This window comes from Condylura cristata, unplaced genomic scaffold (assembly GCF_000260355.1).
Source record: "Condylura cristata isolate star-nosed mole 26May11 unplaced genomic scaffold, ConCri1.0 scaffold00032, whole genome shotgun sequence".
Classification (NCBI taxonomy): Eukaryota; Metazoa; Chordata; class Mammalia; order Eulipotyphla; family Talpidae; genus Condylura; species Condylura cristata.
Genome location: NW_004567133.1, coordinates 4,087,171 through 4,109,071, shown reverse-complemented (window position 1 = coordinate 4,109,071; position 21,901 = coordinate 4,087,171). Strand labels below are relative to the sequence as shown.

Here is a 21,901-nt window from a genome sequence, read left to right as displayed (position 1 = left end):
TGTAAAGTTGGAGGATGGCAGCACAGAGAGGTCATCACAGGGGTCACAGCTCTGGAGCTGGTGGGAGGCCCAGCTCACCTGTCTCCCAGACTCTCTGCCTGCCAGAGTGGCAGCCGCTGGAACTAAGTGGGCCTTTAGAAACGTTGCCTGGATCTTGAAATTAGATCGTATGGTGAAGAAATATGCCGTCCCAGCCCCTAGATAATCAACTGTGCTCTTATTTGGAAATCCAATAAGCCCTTCGTGATGCACTGCTTTCGTTTTAAGCTAAGAACACTGAGGGATGAAATGATACCTTGTCTCGGGTTTGATTCATATAATTGGGGTGGGGGCAGTGAATCAGCCTGAAAATGAGAATGTTTAAGTTGGGTATTCATTATGGTCTCTCTACTTTTTTATATGCTTAAAATTTTCCATAATAAAAAAGTTAAAAAAGAAATATAAAGACGCTATTACCCTTTTTCTCTTCTACTTTACTGTCCCTATTGCCTCAGTCCCTTGGGGACCATTCCTGGGGGAGATGAAGCTTTTCTATACGAATTCCTTCTGCAAGGCCATACAGCTGAGCCCAGGTCAGAGAGACCCCCTCCCCCACCCCATAATGGAGTTAAGTTTCTATTTTTTGCTTTGTTTTACTTTCCTTTAAATTTTTATTTTTGTTTTAGAATAGCATTACTACCTAATAACATTTTTAGTAATGCTCATTTCCTTTTTGTTCATAATTTGTTTCATCTGAGAATAAGCTTCCTGTCTTTGATTTTCCCAGTCTATGTTCGATTTACAATTCAATAGCTATAATTAGAGTGGAAATACCTGCAAATGAATGAGGTGTCTCTTTACCCACTTTTAGAAATGTCAGACTTTTGTGCTAATTAGAAGAGCATCTTGGTCAGTAATGCTGTACTCCCACAGGACTGTGGCTTGTATTGAAATATTAATCAAGAGGTTTGAATTAGAAACACTTGCTTAACGAAAAGCCAACTCACCATGAGGAGTCCTGTTCCACTGCAGCTGTTTAGAATTGTGAGATTTCAAATGTGTGTGAATACATCCTCTTTAGCTTTAAGAAAAACTTAGGTCAGCTGGGAACTTTCCAGTGAAGAAACCTTTCTGACCTTGAACACTTAATTTGTGAATTCAGACTGTTTTCCAGCAGCACTCAGGTACTTCCTACTGTTCTGGCCCTCTGCATCTCTCTGTTGCCCTGGCAGACCATGTTCCATATTATGGTTATAGGCTCTGAGAGTTCTAGTTTTATCTATTGGATTTTGTTGCCAATTGTAGCCCAGAGGCCTGGAATCAGTGGGGGTTTGGCGTAAGTAGCACCATGACAGTCCCTCTTAGCCAAACTGGGACATGGCTGCCTTGATAAGAGGCCCCTGTGGTTCTTCTCGACAAAATTTTGCTCTTATGCCTCCTTACTCAGATGGACAAACTTCTATGTATCTTCCATTTTGGTAGAGACCTTAACAGTGTGAATTGTGATGAACTTGGACCACTGCCACCAGGTTGGGAAGTCAGAAGTACCGTTTCTGGGAGGATATATTTTGTAGATCATAATAACCGAACAACCCAGTTTACAGACCCAAGGTTACACCACATCATGAAGTAAGAAAGACTTTTATAATCTCTGTTGACTTTTTCTGTTTATAACTCAGTTTTCTACTAATGCTTGGTTTTTCTACTGCATTACTTGTTATTGGAAAGTAATACCTATTTGGAGAACAGTTGCATGTTTTAAACTCTTTAACTGTGAGCAGTAGCAAGGCCAGGTGCATGTCCAAACTATCCTTGCTTGCAGCCCAGGCACTGAGGAGGCACGTTGGGCAGGAGCACAAAAGAAGCTGCTACCAGCGGTGCTCAGATGGAGTGGCAGCCCCTGGAGTGAGAAGCAGCGAAATGAGCTTTTGCTCAGTCGCTGCCACTGCCTGTTCATGTCCCGTCACTCCTACTTCATAGTCCGTGTCCCAAGTTTGTTTTGTTCTCAGAACATAAGAGCCCAAATAGCATCTTTAATTGTTGACATTAGTGGCAAACCTTGAATAGGACAAATGCCACTTCATCCCGCTTCTACTCCTGGTCCTTTGATTTTATTGGATTTTGCTCACAATGAGCAGGCTTAGAAATCCCGTGGTTTTGAAAAGGAGGACTGGTGACATTAGACTTTATTTGAGTTGTTTGCCCTTGAGCATTCTACCCCCTCAACTACAGGCCGCTCTGAGAGCTTTTCACATCAACTCCAGTTGTCACCAAGAAACATCTAATAGTGTCTTGATCTGGCTCATAGAAACTTAATAGATACTTGATAAATATTTGCAATATCTATTTATAGCAGCGATAATATATGAGATAAGCCATTGCTTGGAATTGGGGTATCTCTTTAAGCTACTAGTGGCCATTGGCAAGTTTTAAATATCTCTGTACATAGTTCTGTCTGTTGCGGGAAACTATTCTGTGTAAGGAACTCTCTTCTCAGTCCTTTTGGTGTGGGGGGGCATTGCCTATAGCCCCTTAGCACTTGCTGCCTCTGGAATGACTTTGATGCTTCTGTTTCCAAGTCACCAGTGCCAACTAAAGGAGCCCAGCCAACCGCTGCCACTGCCCAGTGAGGGCTCTGTAGAGGATGAGGAGCTTCCTGCCCAGAGATATGAAAGAGATTTAGTCCAGAAGCTGAAGGTCCTCAGACATGAACTTTCACTTCAGCAACCACAAGCTGGTCATTGCCGCATCGAAGTATCCAGAGAAGAAATATTTGAGGTATAGAATTTAGTGCAGCTAGTAGTCAGGTGTAGAATGTTCATCCCTGTGAATAAAATGTGCATTCTGTCTGGTATTTCAGGTATTGACTTTATCACTCAGTAAAAGGCAGGGCTTCTTAGGACCAAAGGCCACGTAGAGAGGACGTTGACTCCTCCTGTGGTAAAAGTTTAAAAGCCAGGTGGCTTCTGAGATGAAAACCTAGAGCTTTGTACAGAAACTAGTACTCCACGGTATGGTAGACCCCCTTATTTGCATTGTGCATTTTATTCTGGTAGTGTGCGCGGGGCCTCAGAACCAGTGATGCCTTGCACAGGGTTTCACCCAGGGCACTGCCTTCTCAGAGAAGCTGAGTGTCAAAGTAGCCAGCCCTCTTGTCTCTTGGTTCTCTCCCTTACACGGCAACCCTGGGGGATCAGGGCCGTAGATAGGAGCCTCTCCTCAGGAGAGGAGATCATAAGGTTGGGGCTACGCCTGCCCGCCTTTGTGGGGTCACTGCAGAAGTGATAACATGAGACTGCACGAGGACTGACCTCAGGTCCTGAGGGGCTGCAGCACGGAGGCCAAGAGACCCTGCTGCAGGAAGGGAGCCTGGCACAGCTCCACAGCGCACTGCCCTGAAGACCAGCCAGCACCGTGTTGCGCCAGCGCGGTGGCCCTGCACGTCTGGGTCAGCTCATGCGCTTGCTCCGTTTTGCCCGTGGAACATCTTAAATTGTTGCCAAGGGTGGAGAAGAACTGAATTATTGACATTTTACTGCCAGATCATTTCCCATCAATGTCCTTGTGTCCTCTTGGGATAGTAAAGTTTGAGTTACATTAAATTTAAAGCACGAAAAGATTCTTAAGCGCCTTATCAATGCAAATACCTACAGACATTTAGCTACTGCCCCTTAAAACACCCCGAGGCCGCATTAGGCTGTGTTTTCTGTAAGCTACTTTCTGTCTTTGACTTATTTTGCTTTTTGACTCAATGTGAATCGTTTTTTACTTCAGATATAAAAGCTGGTGCAGATTTTTACTCTCCATTTTATTACAGTGATGCATTCCTTTTGTGAAAATGTATATTGTTTATAGGTTATATCAAATTAATTATGTAGAGAAAGTCAGCTCTAGTGAGGATGTTATTGATGAATGTGCTCAAAATAAACAACTATTTCCTTTAGGGACCGTGTCACTTGGTGGTATGTGTTTTGTGGCTGTTTCTGAGGGAGAAACAGTGGAGGAAAAAAATGATGGCAGCAGCAATATCCTAGATGCCAAATAAAGGCTGGCTAGGCACAGGAGAAAGCTCCGTTTTGAAGGAAAGCTTATTTTCACCCAGGCTCTGTCAGCAGGGCTTTCGTCATTTGTAATTCTTCAAAATAACATACCCTTCATCGCTGTTTGTAACTTTAAGACTAAGAGCAGTTCTTCACTGAAATTTTTGCTTTGCTATGCAGGAGTCTTATCGTCAGATAATGAAGATGCGACCCAAAGACTTGAAAAAACGGCTGATGGTGAAATTTCGAGGAGAAGAAGGCCTGGATTACGGAGGGGTGGCAAGGTGAGACGCTGGCCAGGTCCCTGGGGCTGCAGAGTGGGGCCAGCAGAGCCGGGAAGCTTGAGAAAAACGCCCCCTGCCGGCGTTTGTCCCAGAGCAGTCAGGACTCTGGAGAGCCTTAGGCTGAGAATGCTGTGCCACAGCCAGTCAGGACATGCGTGATCATCACTGTTTGCTCCTTGTAAAGCTGGAATTAATGTGAACCTGAGCCATGACTGAACTGCTCCTGAAGTTAATATGGAAGGCAGCTTTGCTTTTCTCATTACAGGAATCTCATGGGTGAGAGAAAAGTATGTAAACTGTGTTTATGTCAAAGGGAATTAATTTGTGAAATTGGAATTTTGGTCAAAATTATTCATGAATTGATTTTAAAAGTAGAATAATGAAAAGTTAATCTTTGCATCTTTGAGACAATGGCTTCGTTGCTCTTTCAGCTACTAAGATAATAGATACCTTTATATTACTGGATTGGTTGGTCAAGTTCAGATATTCTCTTGATTACATGATTTGTAGTCATGGATACAGAGGGGCTGGATAATGGTGATGAGGAGGCTGTAATTTCATAGTGCCCTTCCCAGTTCAGTGGGATCAATAATATTAGTGCTGTCATGTTCTTTGTAACTTTGCATGTGTTTTCACCACTTTTTTGTTCATCAATCAGAGAAGTTCTCTCTCAATCCCTCTTTTTCTTAAGCGTATTAATACTCCTGACTTTTTAAAAAAGATTTATTTATGCTTACAGAACTGGGGTACAGGCCAGAGGCACACGGGTGGTGAGAGGCTTCACCAGAGACAGAGCGGGTAGCAGAACAGGCAGATCCACAGAGTGCACTGCTGAGGGGAGCAGCGGGTGGGTCAGGAGAGGTCTGCTGCGCCATGTGGTCACCTCTGGGGCAGGCAGGGATTGAACTCACGCTGAAGTAGCTTTAGCTTCTTAGTGCTGTGCTTTAACCCGCTGCGCCACCAGGGAGGGCCCTCCTTTCACTTTTAACCTCTCATATTCTACCTGTAATATTTTATATTGTTTGTCAAGATTGAAGACTTATATTCTCTTCTGTAACCAGAATTTACTAATAAATAAGTCTCTTGTCTACCTATTACCCATTAAAGTCAATGATCTACATACTTTGTATATTATGGCGTAAATACTGCTCACTAAGGGGCTACTTGCTATTCTACAGTGACCCCTCTGCACACATTCTAGTTTTCCCAATAATTTTTTTTAACTAGGTTTTTTCCCCTATTACCCTGTTAATTTCAAAATTCTTAAGGACATTGTTACCTATGACACCTGCCAGTGACCTGACGACAGCCTGATTTTAGTCACTTCTTCACCAGAAGTTACTGTGCCCTGGAGGGCCACCCATAGCTCTGTGGCCTTTCAGCATTGCTCCTGCTGTCCCTGCGTCCTCCTCACCCCGGCGCTGCTCTCTTGCTTGTCTTTCCATTCACTGCACTTGCCTGGCCACGCCCGAGGGCCAGCCTTCCCCGCATCCTTACACGGGAGCCCCTTTTGCTTCTACTGTTATGCCCAGTGACTCGGCCCTTCCTGAAAGAACAGACACTCGGCCCCCTCCTCACCCCACAGCCTTCCCTGGACCCACACCCCTTCTTGCCTGAGCTTTACAGAGGTGGTAAAGGCAAGCAAGGAAAACAAGTAGAAATTCCAGGACAAAGAATTTGTTCAAGAATACTGAGCTCTCAGTCATCATCCTGTTTCCTCTGCTGTCGTCTTCATGGCAAGCCCTTCAAGAGAAGTGCAACCCTCGCCTGCGTCCTTCCCCATCCTCGCTTACTCTGGAGCCCATTTCCAGCTGCTTTTCTGCCCTTCATGACCAGCCTCCTGTGACCTCCACCTCCCCAAACCCAGTGATGACTCCTGGTGTGTCTCGCCTGGTCTGGCAGACTTGTAGGCTACTCCTTGACTGCAAGGACACCCTCCCCTGGGCTTCCTCACTGCCGGGCCCCTTTGCCAGCGCTTCTTTCTCTTACTTGGAGCAGCAGCCGGCCTTGGAGCTCAGTGCCTCCTGTGCACTCCCTGCTGGCTCACCAGGTTCTGTGGCCTTAAATACCTACTTCGTGCTGAGCGTGCCAATGTTTACTTCCTGCTTCCTGTGTGCCCTCAGCTCCCCTCATCTTCTTTGACATTTTTAAAGCTCCTTAGACTTACCTGGATGTTTGATTTCCCTGGCGTGGCTTCCCAGTCCTTCCCTTCCCTCAACTCCTCTGCCCAGGTTGTGGCTTCATCTCCCACCAGAGCCAGTGCACCCCAATCCTCACAGTGTACCCCAGCCCTCACAGCACCGCACTCAGGGTAGTGCCCTGCCCTGACTCTGTTGCCCTCTGTCCCTTGTCCTTTGGCCTTGAACTGCAGTGTTTTCCTAACCTGTTCCCATTCCCACCCTCTCCTTTTCCTCATCCCCTGCTCCTGCTACTCTTGGACCCATCTAGAGCAAGGAGTGTGGAAAAGCGCTTTTCCTTAACTGGGAGCTTACTTTGGAACTGCTTCTCCACTAGAAATACTTTCCTTTTAAGCTCCTTGATCTGTTTATCTTGAGTCTAGAAATGATCTTTCTCTTGGTAAATGTAGATTCTCTTTGCTCTTGATAACACTAATTCCATTTCCTGGCAACAGGTCTAAGTTTCCTGTCCCCCTTTTCCTATGAGAATCTTCCTACTTAGTCATTCATATTTGTCCTCATGGCTTGACTAAACTACTTCCATTTTATCTTCTTTGCCTTTTCTTTTGTAATCTCAGGATTTCTCACATGTTCATGTCTCAAACTGTCTCAGTGTACCCTTTCTCTGCATGTCTGGCACTGTATATATGTTCCTAGGCGCACAGCTATTTGACTTGGTAGGAGTTCTGTTTCTTCTGCATTTCCCAGAGCTGTCAAAGCTTCCACAGGGTGAGCCACTCTTAAAAATACTTGCAGGTGGCCCGCCCCGCAGCGGGTTAAAGCACAACACAAAGAAGCTTAAGCCACTTCCGCATGGGTTTGATCCCCGCCTGCCTGGGAGGTGACCACATGGCATGGCAGACCTCTCCTGACCCGCCCGCTGCTCCCCTCAGCAGTGTACTTCGTCGATCTGCCTGTTCTGCTCCCCGCTTTGTCTCTGGTGAATCCTCTTGCCCTCTCTATCTCTGGCCTGTACCCCAGTTCTGTACGAATAAATAAATAAATCTTTAAAAAAAATACTTGCCGGTGGGCAACACCTGTGGCGGTGGCAGAGGTACTTCCAGTAACAGCTGCAGCTTCCTGCTCCCTGGTGGCCCCTGAGCACCAGTCCAGGACTGGGCTCCACTTTCCCAAGGATTTTGTAAAGCCCAATTAAATCCCTTTGTGCACAGACTGTTCTCTTGCCTGCATTGAAACCTCACTGAGAAAATACTGCATTTGTTCTTATTCTTCACAATTAGATGCATTGCATTTATTTTTTGCAAAAGCAATACGTTGATTTTAATTCACGCAGATAAAAAAGGAATGAATACAAGTATGACTAAAAAGACTTCCTCGTGGAGGTAGGCCTGTGTGACGCCCTGGACGCACAGGACACTGCAGTGAACAGCTGCGAGCCCTGCTCGGGCATCTGACCTGTTACTTTGTGCTCAGATTCTTCCCCTAAATGTCTGTGTCTGCCTGGGAGAGCGGGAGAGGCGGGAGAGATGCGTTTCACCGGTGCGGGCTCATTGTCTAGTCGCTGAGGATCCATCTGCACAATTTCCCCAGAGTTTGACCCTGAGCCACTTCTCTCTCGTGCCTGCGTAATGAGCTCTTCTCTTACCACTTCCAGAACACACCTAATACACCTTGTCCACCGCTCAGAATGTTTGCTTGTATTTTAATCGTACTCTGTCTTGACAGTGTGGGTCTTGACTTTTATGGAAACAATTCTTCTTAAATCCAAACTCCAAAACTTGGGGTTGATCAAAGTATTTTAACTGGGGAAGTTTGCCTTTCTAGTAAAGAGGCTTTCTAAGATTTGGAGTCTCATCTCCGGCAGCTCCTTTCTGTTCTTTTGATTACTTAGTTTTTTCTGACTATTTTTTGCTTATTCTCCTCATTTTCATGGACAGATTGGTTTGCATCTATGCTTGTCCTTTCTCAATACTATGTATGTTCTATTTGAAAGAGTAAGAAATTCCAGAATAAAAATTGTGGTTGCTATATTAATAAGATAAATGCATTTGAAAGGAATTTTGAGTAGAATGAGTAAAAGATTACTCGTCAAATTGCCACAGCTGCTTTTAAAGGGTCCCTTCCCCTGGGGCGATCACAGAGCACTCATAGCAACTGAGTCATACAGATTCTACTGAGAGTGCTTTTTGTGACTTGGTGTTGATTCACACAGAGGAATTCAGAAATTACATGTTCTCCATCAAGATTTTAAAACTACTCAGAATATTTTTAAATTTTAAACTACATTTTAAAATGATGAAAATGATTGTTAAAATGTAAGGATTCAGGGCCCTCCCTTGTGGCCAATGGGTTAGGACTCAGCAGTGCAAGCTGGCCGTAGCTGCTTCAGTGCAAGTTCCATCCCCGGCCCTGGAGATGACCCACATGGTGCGCCAGGCCTCTCCTGACACACCCCCTGCTCCCCTCAGCAGTGTACTTTGTCGGTCTGCCTGTTCTGCTCCCCACTCTGTCTTTGAAACCTCTCACCACCCCTGCACCTCTGGCTTACACCCCAATTCTGTATGAATAAATAAATCTTAAAAAAGGATTCAATTGGATAGGAAATTACCCAGCAGTGATCTCCCTACACTATGAAATGTTTTTTCCTTTTATAAATGTTAATAAGTTACAGTAGAATCTAGAATCAACAAAAGAAAAAACATAAAATGGCTCATCATTCTGGAGTTAACTATTGTCACCTTGTTAGTATAAATCCTTCCCATCTTTTCCGTGCTGTAAGTATGTACTTTTTGCTTTGTGTATGTATGTACACTTTTTAATTCCAGTGGGCTCTTACTGTTTTTTTTTTTAACCACATCATGAATAACACCTGAAATTTTGATCTTTGTAAAGTAGCAGAGAATACTAAAATGCTGAGGGGACAGGAATTCTAACCAAACCCAGTCTTTCTCAACTTCAGAGTTGTTGGTATTTTGGCCAGAAGAGTCATTTCTGATCCTACCAAAAGCAAGTTTTACTTCATTAGGCTTATTTGTCCAGTCTGAAAAATCAGTTTCTCAGAACCAGGTGTCCTTACCAGTTGCGCATTTCACTTTATTTTGCCTTTCTAGGGCATAGTGAATTCATCCTTTTGTTAAGACCCACAACTAGATACTTTTAAAAGATAAAATATGTCTTTTTTAATTGTTGTTTCCAGGGAGTGGCTTTATTTGTTGTGCCATGAAATGTTGAATCCATACTATGGACTCTTCCAGTATTCAACAGACAATATTTACATGTTGCAAATCAACCCAGACTCTTCAATCAACCCTGTAAGTATTGATGAAAAAAGAGGTAGGGAAGGGAAGTTAGTTTGTAGACTTACTCAAAGACAGACAACTGGACTACGATGATTGATTTCAATCCTGTATTTTCTTTTTTTATAGACTTATTTTATGTATACAAGAACTGGGGTACAGGCCAGAGGTACGGGGGTGAGGATTCACCAGAGAGAAAGAGGGGAGCAGAACAGGCAGATCGTTGAAGTACACTGCTGAGGGGAACAGCGGGTGAGGCAGGAGAGGTCTGCTCTGCCATATGGGTCACTCCCTGGCTGGGGATTGAACTTGTGCTGTAGTGGCTGCCGATAGCTTCATGGTGCTGTGCTTTATCCCACTGCGCTACCAGGAGGGCCTCAATCCTGTATTTTCAATGATTGGGATTGTTGGGTGTGTTGCTTTCATGGGGAACAAGGGTGAAATTGAGCTACTTATAAACCCAAAGCACCTAATTTGAGGGAATGTGTGTATGATGACTGTATTTATTGGTACTGTTACTCTGAGAAGCAGGTTGCAAAGACCATCTTCTGTCCAGTAAATTGGAATATTCCATTAATTGGCCCAGAATTGACCTAGCTGCTTGCTGTAGAAATGAGGAATAAGCAGTTGGGCAGTGGATGAGTGGGGGCTTTCCAGGGACCCATGTCCTGTAGTTAGCACCTTGTATGTGGCCCCTCAAGTGAGGCAGGGCCATGCTTTGATAAGCATTCACACATTCACATACGATAGTCTTTCACCAGTATGGAAATTCTCTGGTAATGAATCTGATCTGAAAGCAGAAATGTGAGGTTCCCTAGTTGAAAACCAGAATAGCTCTGGTTTTAAATGTGAACAATCCAAAAAAATTTTTTTATTTTCTTTATGTTTGTTAGATTTCTCCCCTTTCCTGAAGGTTCGGGGAGAGATGGCAAAGTAGGAAGGCGGACTGCCTGCTGTTCTTTATTCCCTTTAAAGCAAGGGGAGGGCTTCCTAGACGTGGGACCTGTGCAGGTGCAGACTTGGTTTCTCAACTGTGACCATGTTGAAAGTCTCAGTGATTTTTGTAGATGGGTTCTACATTTTCATTTTGCACTGAGCCCAGCAAGTCACGGAGCAGTTCTGAGAAGGTATTTGAACTAAGAGCCTATGAAATGTCATTCAGATAGTCTGTCCAGAAGACATGTTCTAAAACTCAGCTGAGCACTTGCCTTTCACTTAGTCACAAGTGAGTTGCTGCGTGCACTTGGCTGCCGGTGGCTTGGTTCTCCCAAGTAACTTGCGAATGGGTAGCACAAGATAGCCGCGCTGGGGCCATTTTTCTCATGCATTTATGTTTTCTGGTGCCCCTACAGGACCATCTGTCTTACTTCCATTTTGTGGGTCGGATCATGGGTCTGGCTGTGTTCCACGGACACTACATAAATGGGGGCTTCACGGTTCCCTTTTACAAGCAGCTACTGGGGAAACCCATCCAGCTGTCAGATCTGGAATCAGTGGACCCAGAACTACATAAGAGCTTAGTGTGGATACTGTAAGTATTGATTCAACATTTGATTGGTTGAAAATTCATGTGCATGTCTGCCAATACATTTGGGTGGTACCAATGCCTGTGGGAATATTTTGGAGATAGATATGAAATTGAAGAAAAACAATGAAGATACTGTCTCACAACCATAAACCTATAAGTAGACCTTTAAAAAGTACTTAACCGACTTAACTTTCCTCATGATATCTGGCCAGTTTCTTTTGTTGTTCCCTTGAATTAATAGTGTCTGATCACAAATGTTAACCCCCAGATCCGGTAGGTAGTTTTTGATACTCTAGTTTATCCCCAGTTAATATTTAGTCACCTTTGTTTGGAACTGTCCTGGAAATGTTAACTGCCACAGGCACAAATTCCATGGTAGACTGTAACTGGCGTGGCTCCCTGTGAATGAGCCAGTTCCACAGAGAAGAGAGAGATCCGGGCTCCAGCAAAGGGATGACAGGCTGACAAACTGTCTGGGGTCAGATTGTGATGCATTCTGCCTTCTGATGGCACCATCATTTCACATGTCCCAACTTGAAGTGGCCATTTGCAGGGGTTTGGGCATTTTACCTTTAGAAAATCATCCACCCGGTTTCCAGAAACATGGCAGATTAAGGAGCCAGTGTTAACTTTCAAGTACCTTTATTGTTTGAACTGATGCATTTGGCTGTTGCCTCTGCGTGAGTCCTGCCTTTCTGCCCGTAGAGTTAGTTCACAAAGCAGTCAGGTTGCTGTGTCTTATAAAATCATAGGCATGGATATGTGGAACTGGAGCTGCACCCTCCTGCCCAACCTGAGCTCTGTGCTCCTGAGGCTCTCTCTCACGCTCACCCTGTCCTGTTCACCGCCTGTCGTGGCAACACTATAACCCACACCCCTCTTCTGTCATAACTTCACAGAGAGAACGATATCACCCCTGTGCTGGACCATACATTCTGTGTGGAACACAATGCTTTCGGGCGGATTCTTCAGCATGAATTGAAACCCAATGGTAGAAATGTTCCTGTCACAGAGGAGAACAAAAAAGAATATGTCCGGTAATGGTGGTTCCCATGGGGCAGTTCTGGGACTGCGCTGGGCACTGCTGAGAGGAGGTTTAGATGGTTGAGGTTCCTCTGCTGTATGATGTTTACCTGTCCCTGCCAACGTTTATGGCCAAACTCATGTTTACAGGAGGGATTTCCAGAGACTGTTGGGTTCAGCAGTGGCAGTCACCCTTGCAGGAGCAGAGATGTAGCCAGGGCTGACCTGCAGAAGGGAGAACAATGATGTCAGAGCTTAGGAGTGGGAGGATTTTCAAGGGACCATTTGATTCTGGGTGTGGAAGTGGTGAGCACAGCAGAGGAGACCTAGAAGCTTCCTTGAGATCAGTCTCAAGGATGTCTACTCCATTGTAGTCTGTGTTCTTGCCTCTTAAGGCAGATGACTAATTACTTACACGGAAACTCAAACACATGGTCACGTGATGCCCAAGTTGTCAGGCAGTGCAGTTCTCACACTGGCCTGTATTGTGTTTTCAAATACACTTTTAAATTATGGCAGTTGCTGTAACAGGTCAGGTTAAATTCTGTTACTATTAGCGAAGAAGCAGAATGTAGAAGGTTTATTATGGACTTGGTTCTCAGACGAGCTCTGCCACCTTGTGGGCTTCTAGGGGTGAGGCCTGGTTTGGCCCAGCAGATGCCAGAGCCTGCGAACGGAGAGCAGTTTCTTCACAGACCGCTTGGTATTGCTTCCAACCTGTGAATTTTTCTTTCAGGTTATATGTAAATTGGAGGTTTATGAGAGGAATAGAAGCCCAGTTCTTAGCTCTTCAGAAAGGATTTAATGAACTCATCCCTCAACACTTATTGAAGCCCTTTGACCAGAAGGAACTAGAGGTATGCGCTCTCCCGGCTGAGCCTGGGAGGTGCGGATGCGACGGGTGTTCTCCCGGCCTGACCTGCCGCAGTGAGGCCCATACCGCCTGCTAGCACCTCTGGGAGTATGTTGGGCTCACAGAGCAGGGAATTTGGTGTTTGTGCCAGTTTATGGCAAGGGGGATTTACAGCATTGGTAGCACTGAATCTAAATACTTCTCGGGAATTGGTTAAGGTGGTTTGTGGGTTTCCCGGTTTATCTGCCTCTATAGTAGGGAGTTCCCGACCTCTCTCCTGTGTAGTAACTTTTGGGTGGAGAAATGGTTTTGTGTACAGCCAAATTCTCCCACATCAACTTTTTGTTTTTATTCTGGCTATTGAATGTAGTGATTCATTCATGTTTCACCATTGCTGTTCCATCCTTCCACCACAGTGAGATTCCTGGAGTGTGTGAGCCAAGTGGGGCCTCCTTGGCAGAGCAGGAGCTCTGGAGGCCTCTTTCTGCATTCTCCTCCCTTCACACTTTAAACCCAAGCTCCCCTGGCAGTCACTGTGATGTGGCCTCTTTACAGTCGGCTCTGTTAATTAGAGAACTGACTCACGAGACTTAAGCAGGAGAGCAAACCCATAACACAGACTGTGTCCTCTCAGTGTCTGGGCACCATGGTCCGGGGAGTGGCAGGGTTCTTTTTTTAATCTTTTTTCTTACCCAAACATGTAGGCATAACTGCTTTGTTTTGTGAGCCCAGTTTTTTAACTCCTTTCATATACTGGGAACCTATGAGGCATACCTTGACATTGGTTTTCCATTTTTAAAATAACGGGCCATTCTACACCTCACAGTTGATAATAGGCGGCCTGGATAAGATAGACTTGAACGACTGGAAATCCAACACTCGGCTGAAACACTGCGTGGCCGACAGCAACATCGTCAGGTGGTTCTGGCAAGCAGTGGAGACCTTCGATGAAGAACGGAGGGCCAGGCTCCTGCAGTTCGTGACCGGATCCACTCGCGTCCCTCTCCAAGGCTTCAAGGCCTTGCAAGGTGACTGACGTGGAGGCGGGGCTATTGGCTCTACACGCTGCCTGGGTGCTGTCTACTAGGCCGTGTCAAGGTCCAATAGGAAACGGTGTGACCCACATCTTTCCTCACAAATGCTCTGCACTGCAGCGGTGCTCACCTGCAGGGGCTGAGGAGGCGCAGGTGTGCAGGTTCCCTGTGGAGCGCAAAGCCGTGTAGTCCTGCAGTGCACATGAGTCCCCGGCACCGCACTGCTTTCAGAAAGCTGAGGGTTTGTCTGGTCAGGCCCATTCATCCTTTTCTGTCTGTGTGGCCTTGTTCTTCTTGCTCATGAAAAATCACCTTGTGTCCCTGGGGCAAGTTCCAAGGGGATGGCCCAGAATTACCTGTGGGAAAGGCAGGCAGCTCATAGGGCTCAGAGGAGATATGGTTGATAGCTGGAAGTCTGGAAAAGCTATTTTCCCTGCCCAGGGGCCAGAGTCAACTGTCAAGGCTCCTCCATCCTTTCCCCAGGTTGAAAGAATGTATCTATAAGTACATAGGAGGGAATGTTTCCCTCAAATCCACCTTTCCCACTAACTGTCAGCCATGGGACTTGGCAGCTGGGTCAGCCTAGCCTTTCACACAGCAGTCAGGGTGTGGCCTGCCTGGGGCCTTTTACTGGAAAGTCCTGAGCAAGGAAGGGTTCAGTGCAATCTGATGCCTGTCTTCCCCTACAGAGTTGATTGACAAAGTGGCAGCTTGAAGAGCGAAAGAATTGGTTTTGCAAGTGTGCCATGGATATATTGCTTAAACTTCTGCCAGCAGTTCTCAGTGCTGCCCTAAGGCTCTGAGGAGAGAGGAGCCTGCTCTAGTCTCAGCAGGCCCATCCACTGGGCCTGTGTCTTCCTCTCCGTGCACATGGATCGCCTGACAGGCTCCTGTGCTCTTGCTCACTCAGGGCTGGAATGCTGTAGACACCTGAGCTTTTGGGTCTCATGAAGTAATGGAAGGGGATTTGTGGTCAGTTGTGCCCCACTGGGAAAGTCCTTGCAGGTTTCTTCCTGGTCCTTTGACTGATAAAATTTTGGGATTTCGTTGCTTGGTAGCAATGGTACCTGCAAAGAGTTAAGGTGAAGAATATTTATTTAATTTTGCATATTACAAAAGATGTTTTTCTGGTATAGAACATTCCCTATAGATGGTTCCTTGTTTTAAGGACCTCTTGGAGGGAAAGGAATGATTCCTTGGGGCCACTGCCTCTGCCTGGAGAGGGCCCATCTCCTGTCTCCTGCCTTCCTTACCACACTCTGGGCCCACTTGCTCAACATTTCTGTTCAGAAATGCACCACTGGTGATCTACAGATTTTCATACTTCAAATCCCCGTGCAGCAAGAGTGTCCCCTTCCATCTGTTCCAGTGACTTTCTGGAATCTGGTGGTAGTGCTCATTGGCCACGGATGGCATCACGGCCAGGGGCGGGGAGTGGGGTGGTTGAGTTGCCATGTGAGCTGCATGGTTCTGGCAGAGCAGCCCCCTGGGCTGAGGGTGTGGTTGGCAGTGGGGCCAGGCTCTGCCTCTGAAGTGCGTTAACTAGAATGTTGTCTGTAAGGTTCTACAGGCGCCGCAGGGCCCCGGCTATTCACCATCCACTTGATCGATGCAAACACAGACAACCTTCCCAAGGCCCACACCTGGTAAGCATGAGCGCTATGCAGCCTGCAGACACTGGGGACTTTTCTAAGCTCAGTTTCTGATGGTAGCATGCAGGACACAGCAGCACTGGCGGTTACCAGGGAGGGCTACTAGAAGTCTGTTGTGTGAAACCGTGATGTGGCTAAAGCTGGTATTTTAGTGGCCAGCTGGGCCCAGGCTTCCTTCGCCGGGGAGTGCACACACCTGCATTGTCAGTACAGCAGACTGCAGTTGATCTTTGACATTCTCAGTGCCCCATTTTCCCTCGTAGAATCTTCCCTATGACAGAAAAACATATTTCTAACATTTTAACTAAAATAACATCTGTAGTGCATTGTTTTGTTTGTGCTTTGAAAAATCAAGTCTCTGCATAAACTTTGTCCTGGAACTGTCTGCTGTGAAGAGCAGCCTCCTCCAGATCAGAACCAGCTCCAGAGGTGGCTGAGATACATCCCGTGAGGGGAACGTTCCTGATTGCAACTGGTTGTGATCAGGAGCCCCCACACATGGCCATTCAGGAAGGTGCCATGTGGACAGCTGGCAGCTGCGTCCTCATGACTGGCCCAGAGGAGTTTAGTGCTTTGAGTGAAATGGAGACAGAAAATGTCTTGTGCTGCTAGAGCCCCATTCTCTTTAATCTACAACCTGCTCTTCATGGCTTTTAGAAGACTACTCAGTGCCTGATGGGTCACAATTTTACTTGTTGAAATAGTAGCTTACCAGGTGCCTTTCTTTACACAAACAATAGAAATTAACTTCCTCATGCAACTATTTCAGAAATTGATATTCACTTCATCTATCAGGGATTTGACTATCGTTTGTTTCTGGAGGAAACTTTCCAGACAGTTCCAGTTTCGTCTTAGATCAAGTCACAGAGGAACAAATAGCCATCAACAAATCACTACTGCTGGCCAGCCTGGGTGAATGGCGGCAGCATAGATGGTACCTCCAGAGAAGTTGTTTCTCTCCAAGATAGAAGTTGAGAGCTTTGTCCCGACAGAACCAGTACATAGTAATTTTGTTATAAAGATCTCAATTTTACTGTGTTGGAAAATCTTGGTAGTAGACACCCCCCCCCCCCGAGCTGAATGATGAGACGCTCCCCTCTCTACCTGGTGGGCACACCTGCCCTGTGCCTCCCGGTCCTCGTGGCAGGACCAAGGGCCCGACGCCGGCACTGATGCTCTCCTGCTTTCGCCCAGCTTTAACAGGATCGACATTCCGCCCTATGAGTCTTACGAGAAGCTCTACGAGAAGCTGCTGACGGCGGTGGAGGAGACCTGTGGGTTTGCTGTGGAGTGAAGAGCAACCAAAAGCAACAGATCTAGCTCACGACCACCAGCCCCAAAGCATACAGCTTTCTGCGCCTCCCGCAAGACTGGCTGAGGCGCTGGAATCCTAGATAACCCGAGGGAAAGCGGTCATCTCCCCTCCTTTTCCTTGGGGGAGCGAGGGGGTGGGGGGACTTTGGTTGGTGGCTCCCACCCATACCTTCCTCTTTTATAACAGTGCTCCCACCCCCTTCCATCACCCATCCAATAAAATGCAGCCAGGTTTAGCGTTTGGCTTCGGTCACACAGGAAACGACTGAGGTAACGACACCACCATGCCGGGCCGCTGCCCAGGGTACTGGCCGCAGCTATGGAACTGAGAGTGGCTTGCTGAGGGCACATGACTGGTAGCAGCTACACTAGCTGTTCTATCTCAAAGGCCCATTTTTTGAGTTCAGCAGCTCCAATTCCAAATTTCTTATTTTGGCAGCCTGCTCCGGTAGCAGATTAATTTCCAACTGAAAAGATAACTGTGTAAGATATGCCTGGGGAGGCTCAGGTCGAAACCATGCTTCCCTTTTGGCAAGGTAAAGGAACCGGGGCAGCTTCATTGGAAGCCCAGGGTATTTCTTTTCAGGGTGTCCTGAAAAACTTGTTTTGCATAGAGAAGAATCTTTCCTGTTAAGAATCCTCTTTGCCGCATTATCCATCGGTTCAAAATATTTTCCCAATGAAGTCACCACATAACCCAGCTTACAGAAGAACAGACCAAAGCCAGCCTTGGCTCCAAGCAGCACGTGAAGGCTCTGGCACCGCACGTCCAAGAGCATCACTTGGGCCATTTGAAAACTAACCAGCTGTTAATGCGGAGATTGCTCAAAGCTAAACTAACAAAACAGAATCTGATTACAGCTGCTGGCTTGGTGCAGACTAGCTTAAACGGGAGACTGGGAAGGGGCCTGGATAACCTCCATGACCTAAACCCACACAGTTACTGTTTCACAGAAAGCAGGCGTGGCCGTAAACCTGCCACAGGAGGACACAGTTCCACCCCCACTCATTCAGCTTGTCTCCACTAACAGCTGCTACTCGCGTCACCTGCCCAGCTGTGTCTGACTGATGAGTGAGGCCAAAGCAAGACTGGACCCTAAATTTCTAATACCATTTTCCAATTTGCACAAAGGTTCAGACAGTATTTTATCAAGATGGGTTGATTTCAGTGAAACTGCAGCAGCAGCATTTGGTTTCTTTGTTGTTGTTTGTTTTGGGGGTAACACTGTAGCAAGACATTTCACTGGTGGCCAAGTTCTGAGTGAGTTTGGGAGCTACCCATGGGGTGAGAGGGGCCTGGAAGGCACACTGGATGACATGTGCCTGTGCTTTCTGTTACAGCACCTTTTGGCTGTGGTGGGTTTGGTGATGCACTTACCTTCTGCCTCTCACCCATCTTAGGGAGTACATCTCTCCCAGGATAAGAGGTTTGCCTAGTTTGGGCCCTGAATTGTTGGCTGTGGTTCCGAGCTACTTAGCAGGTGTTAAGATAGAAGGGATGTCAAGTGGGATTTGTTGCAGAAGGAAAATTTACAAATGGATAAAGTCTGGGCTAAGTTGTGGGCTTAGTTTTTGGAAAGTTCTGCCTTGCCCCAGTTGGGTTTATCCTGTGCCTCACTTGCCAGGACGCTTGCTGGTATTATGTAGAAACTGGCTTCTGAAGGACTATCTCCAGTCTTCCTCTGGAAGAGTGGGGAAATGAGTAATACTCACCTCTTCCCAGTTAGGTCTTCTCTCTGCCTTGAACCTCAGTGGTAGGAGGAGCAAACGTGCATCAGAACTGCGAGGCCCTTAAGTGTGAGATAGGAAGGACCACCTGGCTTCTGTAGTGCTGAGCCAGACCTGCAGTTCACTAGGAAAGAAACGAGAGTTTAAAAGATTTTGAAACAGAAATGTATTCGGCATCTTTAAAACTACCTTTTTGCTGTCAGGAGTGAGGGTGGGGGGGAGGGGAGAATGAGCCTTAGGAACGGCAGCTGCCAGCCTCGCAGCTCTAGAGTGTCAGGGGTCACCTCAGCAAGGTCCAGGTGGTGGTGTCGGGCTCCTCCAGGCCTGAGTCTCTGCTTTACCACTTGTGCTGGCTTCTGGGACTCTCATCGGTGAGTGTCACCATGGCATCTGAAAGCCATGAAAGTTTTCCAGAGCTGCAGTTTACTGTGATCAAACAGCCCTTTCTAGAAGCACTGCGCTTCTAGAACCGTAACATCAGCAGTGGCTGGGCCTTTCAAGCCACCCCAAAGAACATCGTGTGGCAAGCAAACGGTAAAATCCCCAGTTGCTCCATTGTGGGTCTGCGTGCACGCGCTCTCACCATTGCCCTGCTCAGCATCCCACCCAGAGCGCCCCCACTCTCCTCACCTCTCGGCCGGATGCTCCAGGGCCCCACGTTCAGACTAGCCTCACTAGCGGTCATCAGCCGACCCTCAGGGATGCAGCAAGCCACTGCTCTGCCAGTCTGCAGCTTGGGGTGACAGTAAATCGAGCTCTCGTGATTTCTGAAGGAGAGAATGTCCTTGCTAGATGGAAGTGTGGCCCCCAAGCCCGCTCCACCGCAGGGCGTGCTTCAGGTTGGGTGGTCCTCAAACCTGAGCTGTCAGGAGTGGCCTTCTGCAGAGAAAACGCTCCCCTGCCCCACCCGCAGCCAGGTGTGCGCCACGTGCAGCCTTCCCGAAACATAGTATGAATTTTAAAAATTTGTTTATTTTTGTTTCTCAACCACTTTATAATGTATTTTTTAATTTATTTTGTAATGTCTTGTTTTTAAGTGTTGCTGCTATCCTTGTTATCTTCCCACTGTTTTTATTGCTGATTTATTTTGTGGAAGTTGTACACTAATGTTCTGTTTTATGTCAAAATCAGAAGTATTTAAAGAAATACTAGTTCTATTTAATGTGGTTATGGAACCAGCTGGAAACACAAAACAAAAACAGTGATTGTACAGCAGGCTGGACCCGGGAGGTCAGGTTCATTTTGTTACATATGCAATAAACTCACAACTTTACATTTTTGGTGTCTGTTATTTTGGTGTTGAAATGTGATTACAGTTCCTTTACATTCCCACAAGACAGTCAGAATGACTGGCCAGGCCCCTGGAAGGAGAGCAGACAGAGGATAGAACTGAAGAAACAACTGGAAGCATGGCAGGCAGAGCCTCCGGCAGACAGGCAGTGGCGTCTGGAAAGCTCAGATCTGTTCTTCGCACTGGGCATATTTGCTGGGTTTTATTAAAACATTATACTATGTAAAAGATATCAGTTAACCACTGCTAAATGTTCAGCTCACCGAGGTTATATGGTCACGATGTTGTCTGACCACCCCACGCCCAGAACCCTCCCTGGTGGACACGCGTGTTGGGTGCCCTGAGCGGCGGCACCCCGCTTCACCCTGCGCCCTCTGGCAGAGGCGCTTGGAGGCTCTTTTGCCTCCTGGTAATAAAGTTCCTAAGCGTCACGCTCTTGTTACTGTTACTTTTATGGAATTGCTTCCTTCATTTTTGGATCGTTGGTGTGTGGAAACTACTGATTTCAGTGTGTGTGTTTTGTGTCCTCCTCCTCATGCTGATTTTATTAGTTCAAACTGATCTTTGGGGTTTTCTACATACAAATAAGGTCACGAGTTCTGCAAACAGACACTGTCCTTGCTCTCCTTTCCAGGGCGACGTCCTTTCCCTTGCCTGACTGTGTGCATCAGGACAGCGCCTGGCCTCGAAGCACGAGTTAGGTCGCTTCATCCTCTTGTAAGTTTTTGGAGTCTGAGAAGAACGGATGTTAATTCTTTAATTGTAATCCTGGAAATCAGATTCCCCTCTTCCCAGAGGGCGTTTTTCTTCAGGTGAAGTTGCTCTGGCCAGCCCGAGCTGAAGCTGCTCAGCTCTTTCCCGAGCCTGTCTTCCCCTGGGTGTGCGTGTGGCTTTTTAAGTTCCCCTGCATGTGCAGTTGCTTTTATTTCTGCTCCCATTTGTCATAGGTCAGGGCTCCTGGTGCCACTTGGCTGGATTCTCTTTCCAGAGCTAAGAGGCTGCAGTCCTGTTTTCAGTCTCCCTTAAGGGCCCAACCAAGGGAAGACCTCTGATTCCTTCAGGTTATTGGCAGAATTCATTTCCTTGCAGGAGTGTGTTTTTTACTAGTTCTTAGCTAAAGCCTTCCTCCAGTTGTCCAGTTTGAATGTCCTAATCCTCGTGTTTCCCAAAATGGGTCAAAAGGAGGAGTAAGAAAACAACTGAAGCTATTCCTTTACATCTCCTGGATATTGCTAGCTGGGGCTGCGTCTGCACCTCCTTCATCCATCTGTGCCACCACAGGCCTGGCGCTTGGAGACATGGGTCCTCACTGCTAGGGGCTCCAGCAGGTTGCAGCAGAAACACAGGTAGAACTGGGGTGGCCACACTGTTGCGCTGAAAGCCGAACCTGATCACCACTCGCCAGTTTACCAGCCAGTTTCCCCTGAAGTTGCAAGCATCCTGACAGAGTCCAGAATTCCAAACCAGTGCCGTCAGGTCCTGCCACTCCAGTGGTGGACACGCAGTCCTGCATGCTGCCGATGGATGCCACACCCCAGGGCCTTCCTGTTGTGGACAGTGAGCACTTCGTGTTTTGTTTCAGGGTGGTCAGTAGGTCATCAGCCGTACATCTGCCCTGACCACTGTCTGGGTGACATTTTCAAAATCTGCTCTTTTGAACAAATGTTCTGGCTTGTCCCTTCATCCGCGGCATTGGTGCTGGCCTTCCTCAGGCAGCTGTGGGCACCTCTCACTCGCCTTC

At 46.9% G+C, this 21,901-nt stretch overlaps 1 protein-coding gene across 1 annotated transcript in view; it reads left to right on the top strand.

Moving 5' to 3' along the window:
* SMURF1 (SMAD specific E3 ubiquitin protein ligase 1) overlaps positions 1-20,142 on the top strand; it is a 103,257-nt gene extending 83,115 nt beyond the window's left edge. Inside the window, exons 9-19 of the mRNA XM_012731637.1 lie at positions 495-572; positions 1,462-1,608; positions 2,559-2,757; positions 4,200-4,303; positions 9,638-9,752; positions 11,090-11,268; positions 12,165-12,302; positions 13,025-13,145; positions 13,968-14,169; positions 15,737-15,821; positions 17,022-20,142. Coding sequence (XP_012587091.1) covers positions 495-572; positions 1,462-1,608; positions 2,559-2,757; positions 4,200-4,303; positions 9,638-9,752; positions 11,090-11,268; positions 12,165-12,302; positions 13,025-13,145; positions 13,968-14,169; positions 15,737-15,821; positions 17,022-17,121 — 1,468 coding nt within the window. The 3' untranslated portion in view covers positions 17,122-20,142. The remainder of the gene's footprint in view (positions 1-494; positions 573-1,461; positions 1,609-2,558; positions 2,758-4,199; positions 4,304-9,637; positions 9,753-11,089; positions 11,269-12,164; positions 12,303-13,024; positions 13,146-13,967; positions 14,170-15,736; positions 15,822-17,021) is intronic.
* Positions 20,143-21,901: the final 1,759 nt, after the last annotated feature.